Here is a 16,043-nt window from a genome sequence, read left to right as displayed (position 1 = left end):
AATAAACACACCACAGTCAATCGGCCATCTTCCTGATTCAGTCTCGTCAACGAAAACACGAAACACAATAACACTGAGATTTTCAGTTCCCATTTGAAAATAATTACGAAGAATTATCTACAGGAAAAGAAGGAAAATCAAGAGTTCTGTTGGTTCGGATTCTGTGACCCACTTCTCGGGATTTGGTGGTGAAAATGTGTATTCCGTGCGGAGTTGCTGGGGTGAGTTTTTTTTATTTTACATCTTTCACCCATGTAGCTTTATTCAGGACAGTCAGTAGTTCAATCAATGAAGGACGTAGCCCCATAAATGTGGCCTATTTACTGGACTGCCTCCGTAAACATAGGCCACACGTCCACATGTACAAAAATCGTGTCGACTTTGCCAAATTTTGATTTTCACATTTAGGCTTAGTTTGTAGGGTTTTTTTCGTTTAGAAGCATACTCACCCTCTTTATAGGCTAGTCAGAAAGTGCTGTCTTTTTCAGATGTATATTTTTCGTGAAATTTCCAGATTCATTTGTACACGTTTGCGTAGCCCGACTGCGTCTGGCCGTACAGTACTATCGCAAGCTCTGTAGTACGGCCAGACGCTGAATGCTTCCAAAAAGACTGAATTTTTTTGGCCGCTGATGTAGCGATTTTGCTACATCTTTCGATCGCGATTATCTTTTCATCCAGGACACAAATTTCCAAAGTTAAGGTTCGTAGTCGTAGAGCAACTCATACCTTTTCGAAAAAACGTTCTTTGGTCTCAATATTTTCATCCATCTGGCCACAAGACGAATTTCAGTCATCAGATTCCACAAATATCGTCCCCCATGCGATCCCCCATGCGATTTCAAAATGGCGGCCGCGCTGTAATGTATGCATTATGCAGGCGCCCGCGCAAACTCATGAATATGCATAAACAGTCTGTGACGTATGACCTCGTGTTTTTGGACGTGCGTGCGGCGGGGCTGTACGTCCAAAAACACGAGGTCATACGTCACAGACTTTTTGCATATTCATGAGTTTGCGCGGGCGCGCCTGCGTATTGCATATATTACAGCGCGGCCGCCATTTTGAAATCGCATGGGGGATCGCATGGGGGACGATATTTGTGGAATCTGATGACTGAAATTCGTCTTGTGGCCAGATGGATGAAAATATTGAGACCAAAGAACGTTTTTTCGAAAAGGTATGAGTTGCTCTACGACTGAGAACCTTAACTTTGGAAATTTGTGTCCTGGATGAAAAGATAATCGCGATCGAAAGATGTAGCAAAATCGCTACATCAGCGGCCAAAAAAATTCAGTCTTTTTGGAAGCATTCAGCGTCTGGCCGTACTACAGAGCTTGCGATAGTACTGTACGGCCAGACGCAGTCGGGCTAACGTTTGCGTATCAAAATTTCAACATGAAATTTCACAAAAATTAGACATCTGAAAAAGGCAGCACTTTCTGACTAGCATATAAAGAGGGTGAGTATGCTTCTAAAGCAAAAAAAACCTACAAACTAAGCCTAAATGTGAAAATCAAAATTTGGCAAAGTCGACACGATTTTTGTACATGTGGACGTGTGGCCTATGTTTACGGAGGCAGTCCAGTAAATAGGCCACATTTATGGGGCTATGAAGGACGCAGGCCTACAAAAACAACAAAAATTCCCATAACACATGATTTGTATGTTTACAGTTTTTGGTTTTGGGTATAAGCTGGTCTGCTTTTGACACTTTATTCATATTTAATGACTTCAGCCAAAGCCAGACATGCTGGAGGATTCAAGGAAATGAAGGGGTTAGATTTAGACAAATGTCAGAATAAATGTGGATTACATCTGTAAAGGCCACCACTTCCACCATGAAACAAACTAACATGGTGGAAGTGTGGCCTTATTTACGGAGGTAATCCAGTAAATTGGCTACAATTATGGGGCTATCTATCACTCCTCTTATGTTTCAACTTGCATTTCTAAAAAAATTGCTGTAGAAATACACTAGTAAGGCCAAACAAAAAAAATGGTGTGTTTACGGTAACCCGACCGACCTGGAATTTTTTCGGCCAAATTGCCGACCTCAAACTTTTTATTGCCATTTTGAAGGTTGATAATTGACAAATTTCAAACATTTCAAGTACTTTTAATTATTTGCCATGAACAAAAACCATTTTCCACACTTGAATCTGACCATGATTTGACACAAACATACCTGTGTTGACGTGCGAAAATCGCGACGATCTCAAAACTTGAATTCTCAAACTACGAAGTACGATTACTTTTGCACAAACGCATCGGGTTTTTTTTTTCTTTAATTACAAAAATATTAGTGACCTACTAGATCTCCTCTGAATTTCAAGGACAAATCTTAAGATAAAGACCCCCAGATTTGCTCTAAAATGCACCGGAGAGCTTCTAAAGTTCAAACATTTTCAGGTTGTTGAATCACAGCAAATCTTCCCCCACATGTTTGAAAAAATCCTGGGGAGAACCCTGGCCGACGATACAAATTAATTTGGATTGAAATGTATCGATTGAATATCTTCAATGCTTGAATAGTGGTTTTATACAATTTTTTTTGCGAAAGAACACGCATGGGCATGCAGAACTGAAATGAAAAAAAAAAATACAAAATAAAATGAGTTCCCTACCTACCTACCTGGATTTTTTTCAGGCCGTTACCGTAAACACACCATTTTTTTTGTTTGGCCTAAGAGGATTTTTGAGGATTGAGAATTGTTATGGTTCTATTGATAAACATGTAAATGACGTTGTAAGGCGTAATGTAGATTTCTTGGAAGCCCAGCCCCAGACATTAACCCTAACCGCCCTGAATCCTCCAAAATCCTTTTTGCAAATTGGAGGAATTTGCAGGATTGAGGTTACATGGCAAAAGTGCGTTGCTGATTTCGGAGTACGCACTGTGTCAAGGTCTTGGGCCGGACCTTGTGTTGTTTATGCTCAGCCGTGCATAAATTTAGTCCTTGATTATACTTGACATCCTCCCCACTGCTCCAGGATGTCACTGCCTCTGCCTCAGCCTATTGACAGACATAGCCGGAGGATTTTGCAGGATTCAGGCAGTGGTCATCCCTCCATGAACCATATTCAAGAAATAGCGGAGGAATTTGCAGGATTGAGGCTATATGCTATTTTTCCATGAGGCCAACTGGAGGATTTTGCAGGATTGAGGCTACATCCTAGCAAAAATGCCTAGGGAGTTAGGGTTAAAAATATGAAGGTCTGCAAATAATAAAACGGAAGTCAACATTTGGTGACCTCTTGATGAATGTGTTAGTTTGAATGATTTTTATTCTCTCCCTCCCCCCCCCCCCCACCAGTTGGCCTGCTGCTGTACGTCAGCAGCCTGCTCATGCTGCTGTAGCTTCTGCCCTGGATGCAAGAACTCAACAGCCTCGCGTCTGGTCTACGGCCTCATCCTGCTGTTTGGAACGTTCATGTCCTGCCTGGCATTAATTCCTGGTATCCAGACTGCGATACAAAGTGTAAGATTGTCAAAATCAGGGCCGCATGTATTTTTTACCAATTGAAAAGAAAAAAACAAAGGGAAAATGTCCATACTGGGTCACCACTTAACCTGCCACAAAACACATCAATTTTCACCTCACCTTGTCATTTCACCCAAGAGGAATCTAGGAAGCTCTGTAAATGCAAAAAAAAATGAGGCAAAATGTGTTTTTAGAGCACATTTTGGATGCACGCGTCGTGCAGAACTGAGTTGAAGCAGCCGGTCAAAACTGATTGAAGTGTCTGGAAAACAGCGGTACGTTATACGCACGACATCGACAACCATGACAATGCATCAGCCGGCCAATGAGAGTGCAATACGTCATTATGAATATTTTTTTTCTCATGAATATTTAGTTTATTTCAATGGATACTTTAAATACGTCCAGACTAGATTGACCATTGCAACAGCGATCGTGCGCAACCTAGCGGTTAGAAGTCTCTTGTTTCAAGCAAGAGTCTGAGGTTCGAATCTCGATGAAGTAAGTGACTGATTAATAAATAGAAATTAAGGAAAGGAGAGGGTGAGAGTAGAGGAGGGAAAGTGGAGGGAATAACCATAAAGGAGTAACTTTTGGCGCTTGAAAATTAATTGAAAAAAGTGGTGATCCAGTACAGAAATTTTTCCAAAAAAAAAACTTGGAACCCCAAAATTCAAATTTCGGAAGTTGCTGTTCAGATTATATTTGTTCATTAACCCTAACTCCCTAGGGTGATTTATTAGGAACCTTCCTCATCCTTGCAAATCCCAACACCATGGTAAACTGTACATAAACAGTTGGACTCTGTTTGCCTAATCCCACATAAAGCACAGTCAGTTTACTAGTGCAGTACTCATCCTAACAGATTCCAACAAACCCTGGTTTTGGCTGGTTGGGGATCACTAGGGTTAAAGGTTCGCACGATAATACTATCACATTGGTGTGTCAATACAGCAAGATATTGTGTGTATAGTGAACTTTTTAGCTTTATGGTGTAATTGCAGCTTTCGCGGGCGTCATAAATGTGAAATAGGTTAATTGTTTTCCCATGTAGCCTGGTTTTCATTTTGAAAATCACACCGGAATGATATTCAAAACCTTTCTCTTTTTCATTGGTTGCGAAGTGACTAAGTAATTTGTTCAGTTGGTTACGAGTACCCGATCCCATAATCCGATAATCTGGAACCCATTCCTGACATCATTGGTAAGGTGCTCAGGTACCCGGTTCTGATGAACAGACCCTCGATCAGAAAAGCTACATGTAAGAATCATCCGACATGTCCAGACAGGGCTCTGGAGTGCTCTGAAACATGCAAAACTAAATCAGGCCCACTTTACTCACACTTTAGCCAGCAAATGTTTCCAGAAATTCCATTGGGCAAAAAAAAGGTCCTCAGTATTTCACCAACAGAGTTTGCTGACTCAATTCAATTTTTAAAGGAGACTTTTCTTCAATATTTTGCACATGAGAGGGAAGTCAAGTGATTTCAAAATGGGGCTAAATACTAGACTGGTACATGTCCAACCATGGTCCAACTATTTGAAAAGACTGACCTCTTCACTCAGTGTCAATAGTCTGGTGGCTTGACTATGGAGAAATGTGTAGTAAATTGAGACTAGTTCCCGATTCATGCCACATGTTTCTTATATTCTGTTGGCATGGTTGGTTGATTGATGCAGTACTGAAACTGTGTTGGACTGGTTGTTTCAGTTGCCAGTCTATTTTCTTGTTTTGCATGTTTTCAGTACCTTAAGTTTTGGGACTCTCATACACAGTATTGAGAGTGACTACGACATGTCCCAACAGCAGTCACTACCATCACCGTTCTCTCCTTGACAAATTCGACCCATAGGGTGAGAATTGCCGAAACTGATTTTTTTTTTATTCCCGCCTGGTTTTGCAGATTCCGTACATCTGCGACAGTGATAGGCTGGAGATATGCCAGCGTTTTGGCGGCTACATCGGGGTGTACCGGCTCTGCTTCACCATGGCCTGCTTCTTCTTCCTCTTCGCGGTCATCATGATCAAAGTCAAGACTAGCAAGGATCCTCGGGCCGGAGTTCACAATGGGTTAGTGTTTGTTTTTTTTTTCTGTAGTAAAGCCTACAGGTACATGAAGGCTTGAGTGGTATTGGATGTCTAGTTGTTGTTGTCGATCACATCATAACTGACGCTTCGTGATTCGCACGATGGATACCAATGGGATCTCTTTAGAGCAATGCTGCTTGCTTCGCTGATTGACATGCCGGTTAAAGTCTTCACCTGATCGGACCATCTGAGCCTGGGTCGTCCTGGCTTTCGACTTCCCTCAACTCTTCCCTGCAATATCATTTTGTCTAGACTGTTACCTTCTCTCCGTGTTATATGCCCAAAGTACTGTAACAAACGAGCATCTGCACTGTTGATTAACCTGTGTTGCATCCCGACTTCAGTAATCACACTCTCATTTGTCCTTCTCATTGTCCACGGAATTCTTAACATTCTGCACCAACACCATAGCTCAAAAGCAGTGATACGTTTCCTTTTCGCCTTGCTCATTGTCCAAGTTTCACAAGGATAGGTTGCAATGGGGAACACAAGTGACTGAACTAGTTGAATTTTGGTTTTGTTGGTGATACCCCTATCAGTCCAGATCTTTCTTGGATGTCGAGAGTCCACAAAATTATGGTGGTATCCGGTATTATGGGTTACGTGCATAAGTACCCCCTCAACGGTAAGAACGGAAGAGTTTTGGGGAGGCCACTGGGAGAGACGATCGAAGGGATTGCCGATAACATCTGATGCTCACGCAAAGACTCTGTGGCTGTGTGTACATTCGGAATAAAATCAGTCGGGCGAACTTGGCGCTTTACACACGCTTACCAGTACACACACACTGCGTGCCCTGTCCACTGGGCTTTCAAAAGTGATTAAAAGCGCCCTCTCCCGTTCGCACACAGACCCAATATATGAACCAATCAGAGAATGCGTCTGTGAAAATAACATTTACTGAAAGACAACTGGCGCCGATCAAATGTCCACTGCTAAAGAGGAATGGACCACAGCAATGCCAAGTACTCTGCTGGGTTGTTAGAGTTTGAAGTTCCAAATATGCTTGTTCAGATTTCTCAAGAAGTGAAGTGTGTCAGGTTTTTCATATTTGTAATTAAGATTTGGTTTTTGTTTTTTTGTTTTTGTTAATGATTGTTAAGCGCCTTGAACGTCATTTTGAAGGATTGGCGCTATATAAGAATATCATTATTATTATTATTATGTGTGGGGACAGTGCTAAACTGTTTATTTAACTTGTGATTGTGTTCTCTCTGTTTTTCTTCATTCAGATTCTGGTTCTTCAAGATGCTGATGCTTCTCGGTGTCGCTGTGGGTGCTTTCTTCATCCCTTCAGGCACCTTTGAGGAGGGTAAGTGAAAATGACATATGGGTGGCTAGTGCTTAAGGTGCTTTTTTCGGCTTTTCGGTTCCCGGCTGCAGGCCATAGACTTGTGCGTTGATTTTCTCCAGGCCCTCTGCTAAATGCAACCAAATGCAACGGTTGCATTGTCTTGGCACTATGAGCACTTACCATGCAAAAAACAACAAGATTCAATAAAGCACAGGGAGTACAACAACTTTTTATCGTTGTTGCTTTCTGTTGCAATTAGGGAGATATACAATGTTGTAAAGACTAATACAATGAAATGTACATGTTGGTGCTGACGGGTGTCTCAAATCTTGTGTTTTGACAGGGCGGCAGTACTTTGGCATGGTGGGTGCCTTCCTGTCCATCTTGATTCAGTTGGTTCTCATTATGTGCAGTGTAGTACAAAGTAACACAATGTAAAACAATGAAATACAAAGTAATACAATGTAATACAATGTCATTTTGTTTGACAGTGTGGCAGTACTTTGGCATGGTGTGCGCCTTCCTGTTCATCTTGATTCAGTTGGTTCTCATTATGTGCAGTGTAATACAAAGTAATACAATGTAATACAATGAAATACAAAGTAATACAATGTAATACAATGTCATTTTGTTTGACAGTGTGGCAGTACTTTGGCATGGTGGGCGCCTTCCTGTTCATCTTGATTCAGTTGGTTCTCATTATGTGCAGTGTAATACAAAGTAATACAATGTAATACAATGAAATACAAAGTAATACAATGTAATACAGTGTCATTTTGTTTGACAGTGTGGCAGTACTTTGGCATGGTGGGCGCCTTCTTGTTCATCTTGATTCAGTTGGTTCTCATTATGTGCAGTGTAATACAAAGTAACACAATGTAATACAAAGTAATACAATGTAATACAAAGTAATACAATGTAATACAAAGTCATTTTGTTTGACAGTGTGGCAGTACTTTGGAATGGTGGGCGCCTTCCTCTTCATCTTGATTCAGCTGGTTCTCATCATTGACTTTGCCCACTCCTGGAACGAGAAGTGGGTGGAGAAGATGGAGGAAGGGGAGAGCAAAGGGTGGTACTACGGTGAGTTTTTCTTCATATAATATCATCGTGTCAGTGCAACAAGGTTGTAACTCGATTCTGTAAGAAAGTCGTATCACGAAAATACGCTCCGTGCAACTAGGTCTTATCTCGCGTATCATGGCGCCCATGGACTTCATGCTTATTTTAAGCGAGATACGATTTTTTGACATAGAAAACTCGCGTTTTCACGTACATGACGTCACATTCCATTCTAGGAGATACGACCTTGTTGCATGGACACAACGATATGTGCTGTGCAGGCAAATTTAATATTCAGTTATTGGAACTTTGATTTGATCGAATATGCGAACATTGACATTAAAGGGAAAATACAACATTTGCAAACATCGAAAAATTAAACTACCAAGTTGTAACCAAATACCTTACTAGGATTTTGGTAAATGACATGCTTAAGCATCCTGTAAAATTATGTCATTTCATCTTTAGTGGAGTCAGGGAACCAGACTACTTGAATATTTTTGTTTTTCTTGGTTTTTCCAGCATTTTCGAACACAAAACTTCAAACATGTCAGTGTAACAAAATTTGATCTATTATACTAACCCCCAAATAGTTCATTTCTGAAAATTACAGCAAAAGCCAATGATGTACATACCCTTTAAGGTTAAAGCTTTTTGAATATCATATTTGTATTGATGTATTCTCTTAGATTGCCAACTACATGTAACTGATGATTGTCCGATTTTAAAGATGAAGTTGTGGCTAATACTCCGCACAGAAACACTCAAATCATGCTTGTTAAGTGGCTGTCAAAAAATAAAACCACTCGACCGAACAAACAAAATTACATCAGGACGTTTTTTTTTTTCGCCACCTTCTCAAGATGGCTCACATTTTATTTTGAATATTCCATTTGGTAAAATGCAATTTTAAAATTCAATGCATAATCGAATATTGGTATATTTGGTATATTTATCACAGGCCTCTTGTTTAACCCTATAGGGTGGGAGGGGGTGAGAAAAGTCCTTTGGGTATTTGTTTACGATACCAATGCAGTGTGATTGTTTTTGTGCCAACACATTTATTTATTTGCAGACTAAAATCTTGTGAGCATTTTGGAGAGCGATTTTATGAAAACGGGCAAAGAGTTCGCCGGCGATTGCCGACAAAATATTCCATCAACTATGCAATTGGCACAATCACTCTTGCATGCATGGATCCGTGGAATATCGGTTGCAGTTTATATTAAAATAACTCTGTTTATAACCCTAACTCCTTTGGCCTTTTTGCTAGGATGTAGCCTCAATCCTGCAAAATCCTCCAATTGGCCTCATGGAAAAATAGCATATAGCCTCAATCCTGCAAATTCCTCCGTTATTTCTTGAATATAGTCCATGGAGGGGTGACCACTGCCTGAATCCTGCAAAATCCTGCGGCAGTGACTGTCAATATGTTGAGGCTTGGCCAGTGACATTCTTGAGCAGTACGGAGGATTTCAAGCATAATCCAGGCCTATATTTATGCATGGCTGAGCAAAAACAACACAAGGTCCGGTCCAAGACCTTGACAAAGTGCATCCTACGAAATCAGTAACGCACTTTTGCCATGTAACCTCAATCCTCCAAATTCCTCCACTTTGGAAAGAGGATTTTGAAGGATTCAGGGCAGTTAGGGTTAAACTAACTCTGTTTAATGGGTTGGTTTGTTTTTTTTCTTCCTGTTCTCAGCTCTTCTGATAGCCACAGTCGTCAACTATCTCATCACTGTCACTGGCTTCATTCTACTGTACGTCTTCTACATCGGCCGTGGGGTAGGTTACCAACCAAATAGCCATAGCCGCAGTGCTCCAAATCCTTTGTTACTGGCAAATTCCATGGCACTTCTAGGCAAACATTACTGCTTAGCCACATCTTGTAAACTTGCCAACACGCCCTTGGCGCAGACATTTTGAATCAATGCGCATGATTATAGAACTTACTGAAAATAGTTGGAATGGACTTTCAGCAAGGAGCTCTAAATGCAATGCGGCTGTAAAAGCTCTGTTCTTTAACCCTAACAACCCTGAGCCCATCAAGCTCCAACAGCGGGTTTTGCTTGATTTTGGCAGGGTTGGTACCGAACACTGGCCAGCTGGTGTTGGACTTTGATTGACTGGGTACCAAAGGCCCAGGGAGACCCTGTTGAATTTTGTGAGGTTCGGGGCAGAAGGGCATGAGATTTGTGAACACGTTGGAGTTTGAGGGAGTTCACAGGCATTTCTTCATGGGTATGCTCACCCACGGTCCTCAGCACAGTTTGTGGTCAAATGTGCATGTACATGGGAGTTCACAGGCATTTCTTCATGGGTACGCTCACCCACGGTCCCCAGTACAGTTCCTGGTCAAATATATTGCTTTATTTTGTTAGGTTTGGTACCATCCCTATCCAATCACTCGACAATGCATAGGCCCATCCATACCAAGTCAATCAAACTCCAACAGTTGGAGTTTGGCAGGTTTAGTACTGTTCCCCGTACAAGGCCTGTTGGAGTTTGGCAGTTTTGGTACCAGTGCTTACAGACCTGTATGCAGCTGTTGAAATTTGTTAGGTTTGGTATCCTTTCTAGTGCAAGAGCCTAGGGGGTTAGGGTTAATTATGAAAAAAGCATCACCACAAGAGAATACATGCATGTGTATGTTTGTGAAGTTAGAAACCAATTGCTAATTTTACTTCGTTGTGTTTCAAATTTGAGCATATGGCTTTAGAAGTTCAGATATGTAAATAGAATTACAAAAGCCGCACAAAGATTCAAGTTTTTAATAGCTTTGTACATATGGATGCGCATTAGCCCAGGCTGGACTCCGTTGTGTACACGCAACGGAGTCCAGGGTATGAATCTCTCCTGCCATAGCGAAAAAAGTTATACATGTAACACATTTTTTGCATATTTTTACGTGACGGAGGAAGCTGAAATTTCGGTTACATATTCCTTGTGTCCAGAATTGTACCTGCGCTGGGTTAAGGAACAGCAAATATGTCCGCGGGCGCCATGTTTACCGAAAATAAACCACAATCCCACGCTTTCGTTGAAAACATTTTCAGTACGAAATCCCCGTGTGAAGATTACGCGTGCGCCTGCATGCACACCTAGCACGCTGCCGCCACGGCAGCAAGCGGCACGCGCGTGTACGTCTTCACACAGGGAGTTCGTACTGAAAATGTTTTCAACGAAAGCGTAGAACTTGCGGTTTATTTTCGGTAAACACGCCGACATATTTGCCTTTTTTAAACCCAGCGCAGGTACAATTCTGGACACAAAGAATATGTAAGCGAAATTTCAGCTTCCTCCGTCGGGTAAAAATATGAAAAAAATGTGTTATAATTTTTTTCGCTATGGTGGTACAATTTATACCCTGGACGTCAGTCGCAATGCAATAAAGACGTCGTCCAACCTGGGCTAGATGCGCATATGGTTTACATTGTGTACAGGGAGGAAGCGTGCTAGTAGTCAGGCATGTAGTTGAGTCCGTCACAGGTCCCTGCAAGTCAATCACAAGTCATCCCGTCCCAGTTCAAATCACAAGCTATTCCAATGAGTTTGGACATTCCCTTTGGCTTGTTATCGGTCATTTTATTTACTTTTTTGCATGACTTATTTGTGAAAGGACTCGTCATTTTCTTGTGACTGAACTTTCTGGACTTGTGACTGGACTTGTGACTGGACGACTGGACTTGTGACTGGATGACTGGACTTGTGACTGGATGACTGGACTTGTGACTGGATGACTGGACTTGTGACTGGACTTGTGACTGGACTTGTGACTGGACTTGTGACTGGACTTGTGACTGGACTTGTGACTGGACTTGTGACTGGACTTGTGACTGGACTTGTGACTGGACTTGTGACTGGACTTGTGACTGGACTTGTGACTGGACTTGTGACTGGACTTGTGACTGGACTTGTGACTGGACTTGTGACTGGACTTGTGATGAACTTGTGACTGGACTTGTGACTGGACTTGTGATGAACTTGTGACTGGACTTGTGACTGGACTTGTGACTGGACTTGTGACTGGACTTGTGACTGGACGACTAGACTTGTGACTGGACCTGTGACTAACTTGTGACTGGACTTGTGACTGGACTTGTGACTGGACGTGTGACTGGACTTGTGACTGGACTTGTGACTGGACTCGTGGCTGGACTTGTGACTGGACTTGTGACTAGACTTGTGACTGGACGACAGGCATGACAGGACTTGTGACTGTACGACTGGACTTGTGACTAAGTTGTGACTGGACTTGTGATGAACTTGTGACTGGACGACAGGACTTGTGACTGGACGACTGGACTTGTGACTTGACTTGTAAGTGGACTTATGACTGGACTTGTGACTGGACTTGTGACTGGACAACAGGACTTGTGACTGGACGACTGGACTTGTGACTGGACTTGTGACTGGACTTGTGACTGGACAACAGGACTTGTGACTGGACGACTGGACTTGTGACTGGACTTGTGACTTGACTTGTGACTGGACTTGCGACTGGACTTGTGACTGGACTTGTGACTGGACTTGCGACTGGACTTGTGACTGGATGACAGGACTTGTGACTGGACTTGTGACTCGACGACCGGACTTGTGACTAACTTATGATTAGATTTGTGATGGACCTGTGATGTACTCGACTACATCCCTGCTTGTAAGTTAATACAGCATCATGTCTTCCTCTATCCCAGACTGATGACAGCTGTGCACTTCACAAGTTCTTCATCTCCTTCAACATGATCGCCTGCTTGGCCTTCTCCGTCGTCAGCGTCTTGCCCAAAGTCCAAGAAGGTATGATTGAGAAATTGCTTATAACTATTATGGGCTCCGTGCACAAGTACCCCCTCAACGGTAAGAAAGGGAGAGTTTGGGGGGACCACTTGGAGAGACATTCGAGCGCATTGCTGACGACGTCTGATGATGCTCACGCGAAGACGCTATGATTTTGGACACATTTAGAATGAAATTATTTCGTTAGGAAACGGTCGCATAATTCTAACCGATCATGAACCTCGTTCTTTCCAGCCCTTCCCCAGTCAGGTCTGCTGCAATCCTCAGTCATCTCAGCCTACACCATGTACCTGACCTGGTCCTCTCTCAGCAGCAATCCGAATGAGAGTAAGTTGCCATTAATCATTTAAATAAATGTACATGTATAGTCATGGTTTCCTGACGTTAAAGGGAAAATACAACATTTGCAAACATCAAAAAATAAAACTACCAAATCATTTTGAAATACCTTGCTGGACTGTTAGTGAATGACAGTGTAAAGCATCCTGTAAAATCATGGCACCTGGTATACTGTCATTTTCAAGAAAAGTGTTATTTTTGTATCAATTTCCAACGATGGTTGGCCGACCAGCATTTGAAAAAACTGGCTTTTTTCAAATACTGGCCCCAATTGACCATCGCACTTGTTTGCAATCGATTACACACCTATGAACAGGTACAATCCAGCTAGACTGGTTCCCTGACCTTACAATTCCCCAATGTATGTAAACTGCTCTGTTTCTTCTTATATGGAGTCAGGGAACCAGACTACAGGAAAATGATTGTTTTTCTTGGTTTTTATAGCATTTTCGAACCCAAAACCTCAAAAAAGTCAGTGTAACTATTATTTGCTATATATTTCCAACCCCCAATTCCATCCATTTCTGAACATTACAGCAAAAGCAAATGATGTATATTCCCTTTAACATACATGTTTTCTTTCGGTCAGTGTCGCTGTATGCTAACTTTAGAAGTCAATCGGAAAAGCCACAAGAACATTTTATTGAGTCTCACATTCCATTGCAATTTTCTTCTTTCTGAATGTTTACATCCCAAAATTTCCAAAGAATGTATCATGGGTACCAAATCGTCACCGACACCATGTAGTAACTCCCAAGTCCGCTCCAGTGTTACTTCGTAAAAACCACTACAACAAATTTTGGTTTCACGAAGTAAGACCCAAGCGTGCGCACGCACATCGGACACTGGCACGAACTATTTTTTCATTTTCACAAAGTTACAACACCGTTACGGAAATACGATTTGGATAAAAAGTTTTAAAACGTTTGACAGGAATATAATTAATCCGTATTCTTGTGGGATTACAGAAAAATTAAATAAAAGTCGTTTTAAAGTGGTGAAATAAAGAAGTGTTTCTTCGTGAAAACGAAATTGTACCGAGTGAGCGCACATTGTATTTGGGTGTTACTTCGTGAAAACGAAAATCACTCAGTTCTGTAAAATACGTGTGTGTAGCGCGCACTCAAGTTTACTCTGGTGTTACTTCGTGGTGTCGTTGACGTGGTGCGTTAAAAACATGATTCTTGCATGTAACTTATATTGCTCCTAGCTTGTACAATTTCTGTCCTGATTTTTCATTTTGTTGAAGGCGTTTTTCCTTGGCACCAATTTGTTGCAAGATAACTTGTTCATTTTTAACAAAATAAGAGTGATATCACTATTTGCCGAGAAACCTTGAGTGCAATGTGAATGTGTATGCCCGGCGAGATAGATTATTTGATTTTATTATTTGTTTCCCCTCAGAGTGCAACCCAGGTATCACTGAGATCACTGGCGGGGGTGCCGGTTCAGCTACCCAAGCCCCTGGAACTCACCCAGGACTAGGAGCTGAAGACTGGGTCACTCTAGTGGTCTTCTTGGTCTGCATCATCTACGCCTGGTAAGTTCTGTCTGGAGGTTGATTCATAAAGGGACGAACCTGTGTTCACAGGAACGGAGTGCCCATCTCTCTTTCGTTTAGCGATTGGGCCAGACTCATATGCTGCTGTGGGGGGATCGCCACACCTCCTCCACAGCGAGTCTGTTACCTTCCCAGCATTGAATAATGCCGGTACCCAATTAACACCTGGGTTGAGAGGAGAGATTGAGGTAAAGCGCCTTACTCAAGGGCACAACACGCATGGCCATGGTGGGGCTCGAACCCACAACCTCACGATCATGAATCCTGTGCTCCACCGCTACACCACATGTGCCCTTTTCATACTTCACAAGAAAGCAGAAAGGCAATTCCACTGTTACTCATGTTACATGTACATTTTTGATGTACTTTTGAGTTTCCTTGGGCTGTAATTACCTTACTGAAAAGGGTTAATAACTGTTATCCCCATGGTAGATAGAGTAGACCTAGACCTACCTAAACACCAAAGATGACATCCAGAAAAATGTGTTATGTATGATAAACAAGACGCACAAAATCGGTTGCGTTACAAAACTGGTGCTTAGGTAGGTGTAGGTCTACTCTATCTACCATGGCGATAACAGTTATTAAACCTTTTCAGTAAGGTAATTACAGCCCAAGGAAACTCAAAAGTACATCATAAATGTAACGTGAGTAACCGTGGAATTGCCCAGAACAAATTTCAGTAGGTCACTAATTGAAATTTGTGATGTTCTCTGTTACACTCATGAATTCGCATTGTACTGACATTTTTTGTTTCTCTTGATAGAAGGTTATCGTTCTTTTTATGTTAAATGTGAAATCCATTTATTACGTTGTTAATAATTATAGCTTCTAACATATTATTAATCATAGCTTCTAACATGTGGCAGTGGGCATTTTGGACTACTTTAGTCAAACAATGAATGCTCAGCCTTCTGGAAAAGGATCGACTTATATTGGTACCATATTGAAGATTATGACATAGCGCATCTTCCAATGTTAAATTTATATGACAATGATATTACATTTTTCAACAATCCGAGTTTTCGTAGCTGTTGCATTTTTCGAGGGACACCGTGTAGTAATTCTAGTCTAGTTTGGTCCTTCATGAATTTCCTCTGTTTTTTTAATGTTTACATGGAATGTCTTTTTCTCACAGCATCCGTTCTGCTAGCAACAACAACGTGAGCAAGCTGACCGGCGGCGATGTAAGATATCTTTTTGTTTTTTTCAAAGTTACTCTCACATAAACAGCGTTCACACAAAGTCATCAATACAGATTTGAAACGATCAAAACTTCACACAGCATGGACATTATTATGTTAAAGAGGTTGTGGAATGCTCGAAGACATTTCCGTCATTTTTCGGGTATATGTAGCCTAAGGTGTGATGAAATAAAAACGACTAAATTGTGTCTGTCAAGAAATGAATACAA

At 41.6% G+C, this 16,043-nt stretch overlaps 1 protein-coding gene across 4 annotated transcripts in view; it reads left to right on the top strand.

The window, feature by feature from the left end:
* LOC119724445 (serine incorporator 1-like) overlaps positions 1-16,043 on the top strand; it is a 32,283-nt gene continuing 16,240 nt past the window's right edge. For all 4 annotated transcript variants that reach the window (XM_038195509.1, XM_038195508.1, XM_038195507.1 and 1 more), the window contains exons 1-10: positions 1-221; positions 3,318-3,482; positions 5,390-5,556; positions 6,807-6,886; positions 7,814-7,951; positions 9,638-9,720; positions 12,630-12,729; positions 12,964-13,056; positions 14,473-14,608; positions 15,768-15,816. In XM_038195509.1, coding sequence (XP_038051437.1) covers positions 195-221; positions 3,318-3,482; positions 5,390-5,556; positions 6,807-6,886; positions 7,814-7,951; positions 9,638-9,720; positions 12,630-12,729; positions 12,964-13,056; positions 14,473-14,608; positions 15,768-15,816 — 1,038 coding nt within the window. In that variant the 5' untranslated portion in view covers positions 1-194. The remainder of the gene's footprint in view (positions 222-3,317; positions 3,483-5,389; positions 5,557-6,806; positions 6,887-7,813; positions 7,952-9,637; positions 9,721-12,629; positions 12,730-12,963; positions 13,057-14,472; positions 14,609-15,767; positions 15,817-16,043) is intronic.

The sequence above is a fragment of the Patiria miniata genome, unplaced genomic scaffold (assembly GCF_015706575.1).
Source record: "Patiria miniata isolate m_02_andy unplaced genomic scaffold, ASM1570657v1 HiC_scaffold_18, whole genome shotgun sequence".
Taxonomy (NCBI): Eukaryota; Metazoa; Echinodermata; class Asteroidea; order Valvatida; family Asterinidae; genus Patiria; species Patiria miniata.
The sequence above is the reverse complement of the archived record's forward strand: the minus strand, read 5'-3'. Positions and strand labels throughout refer to the sequence as shown.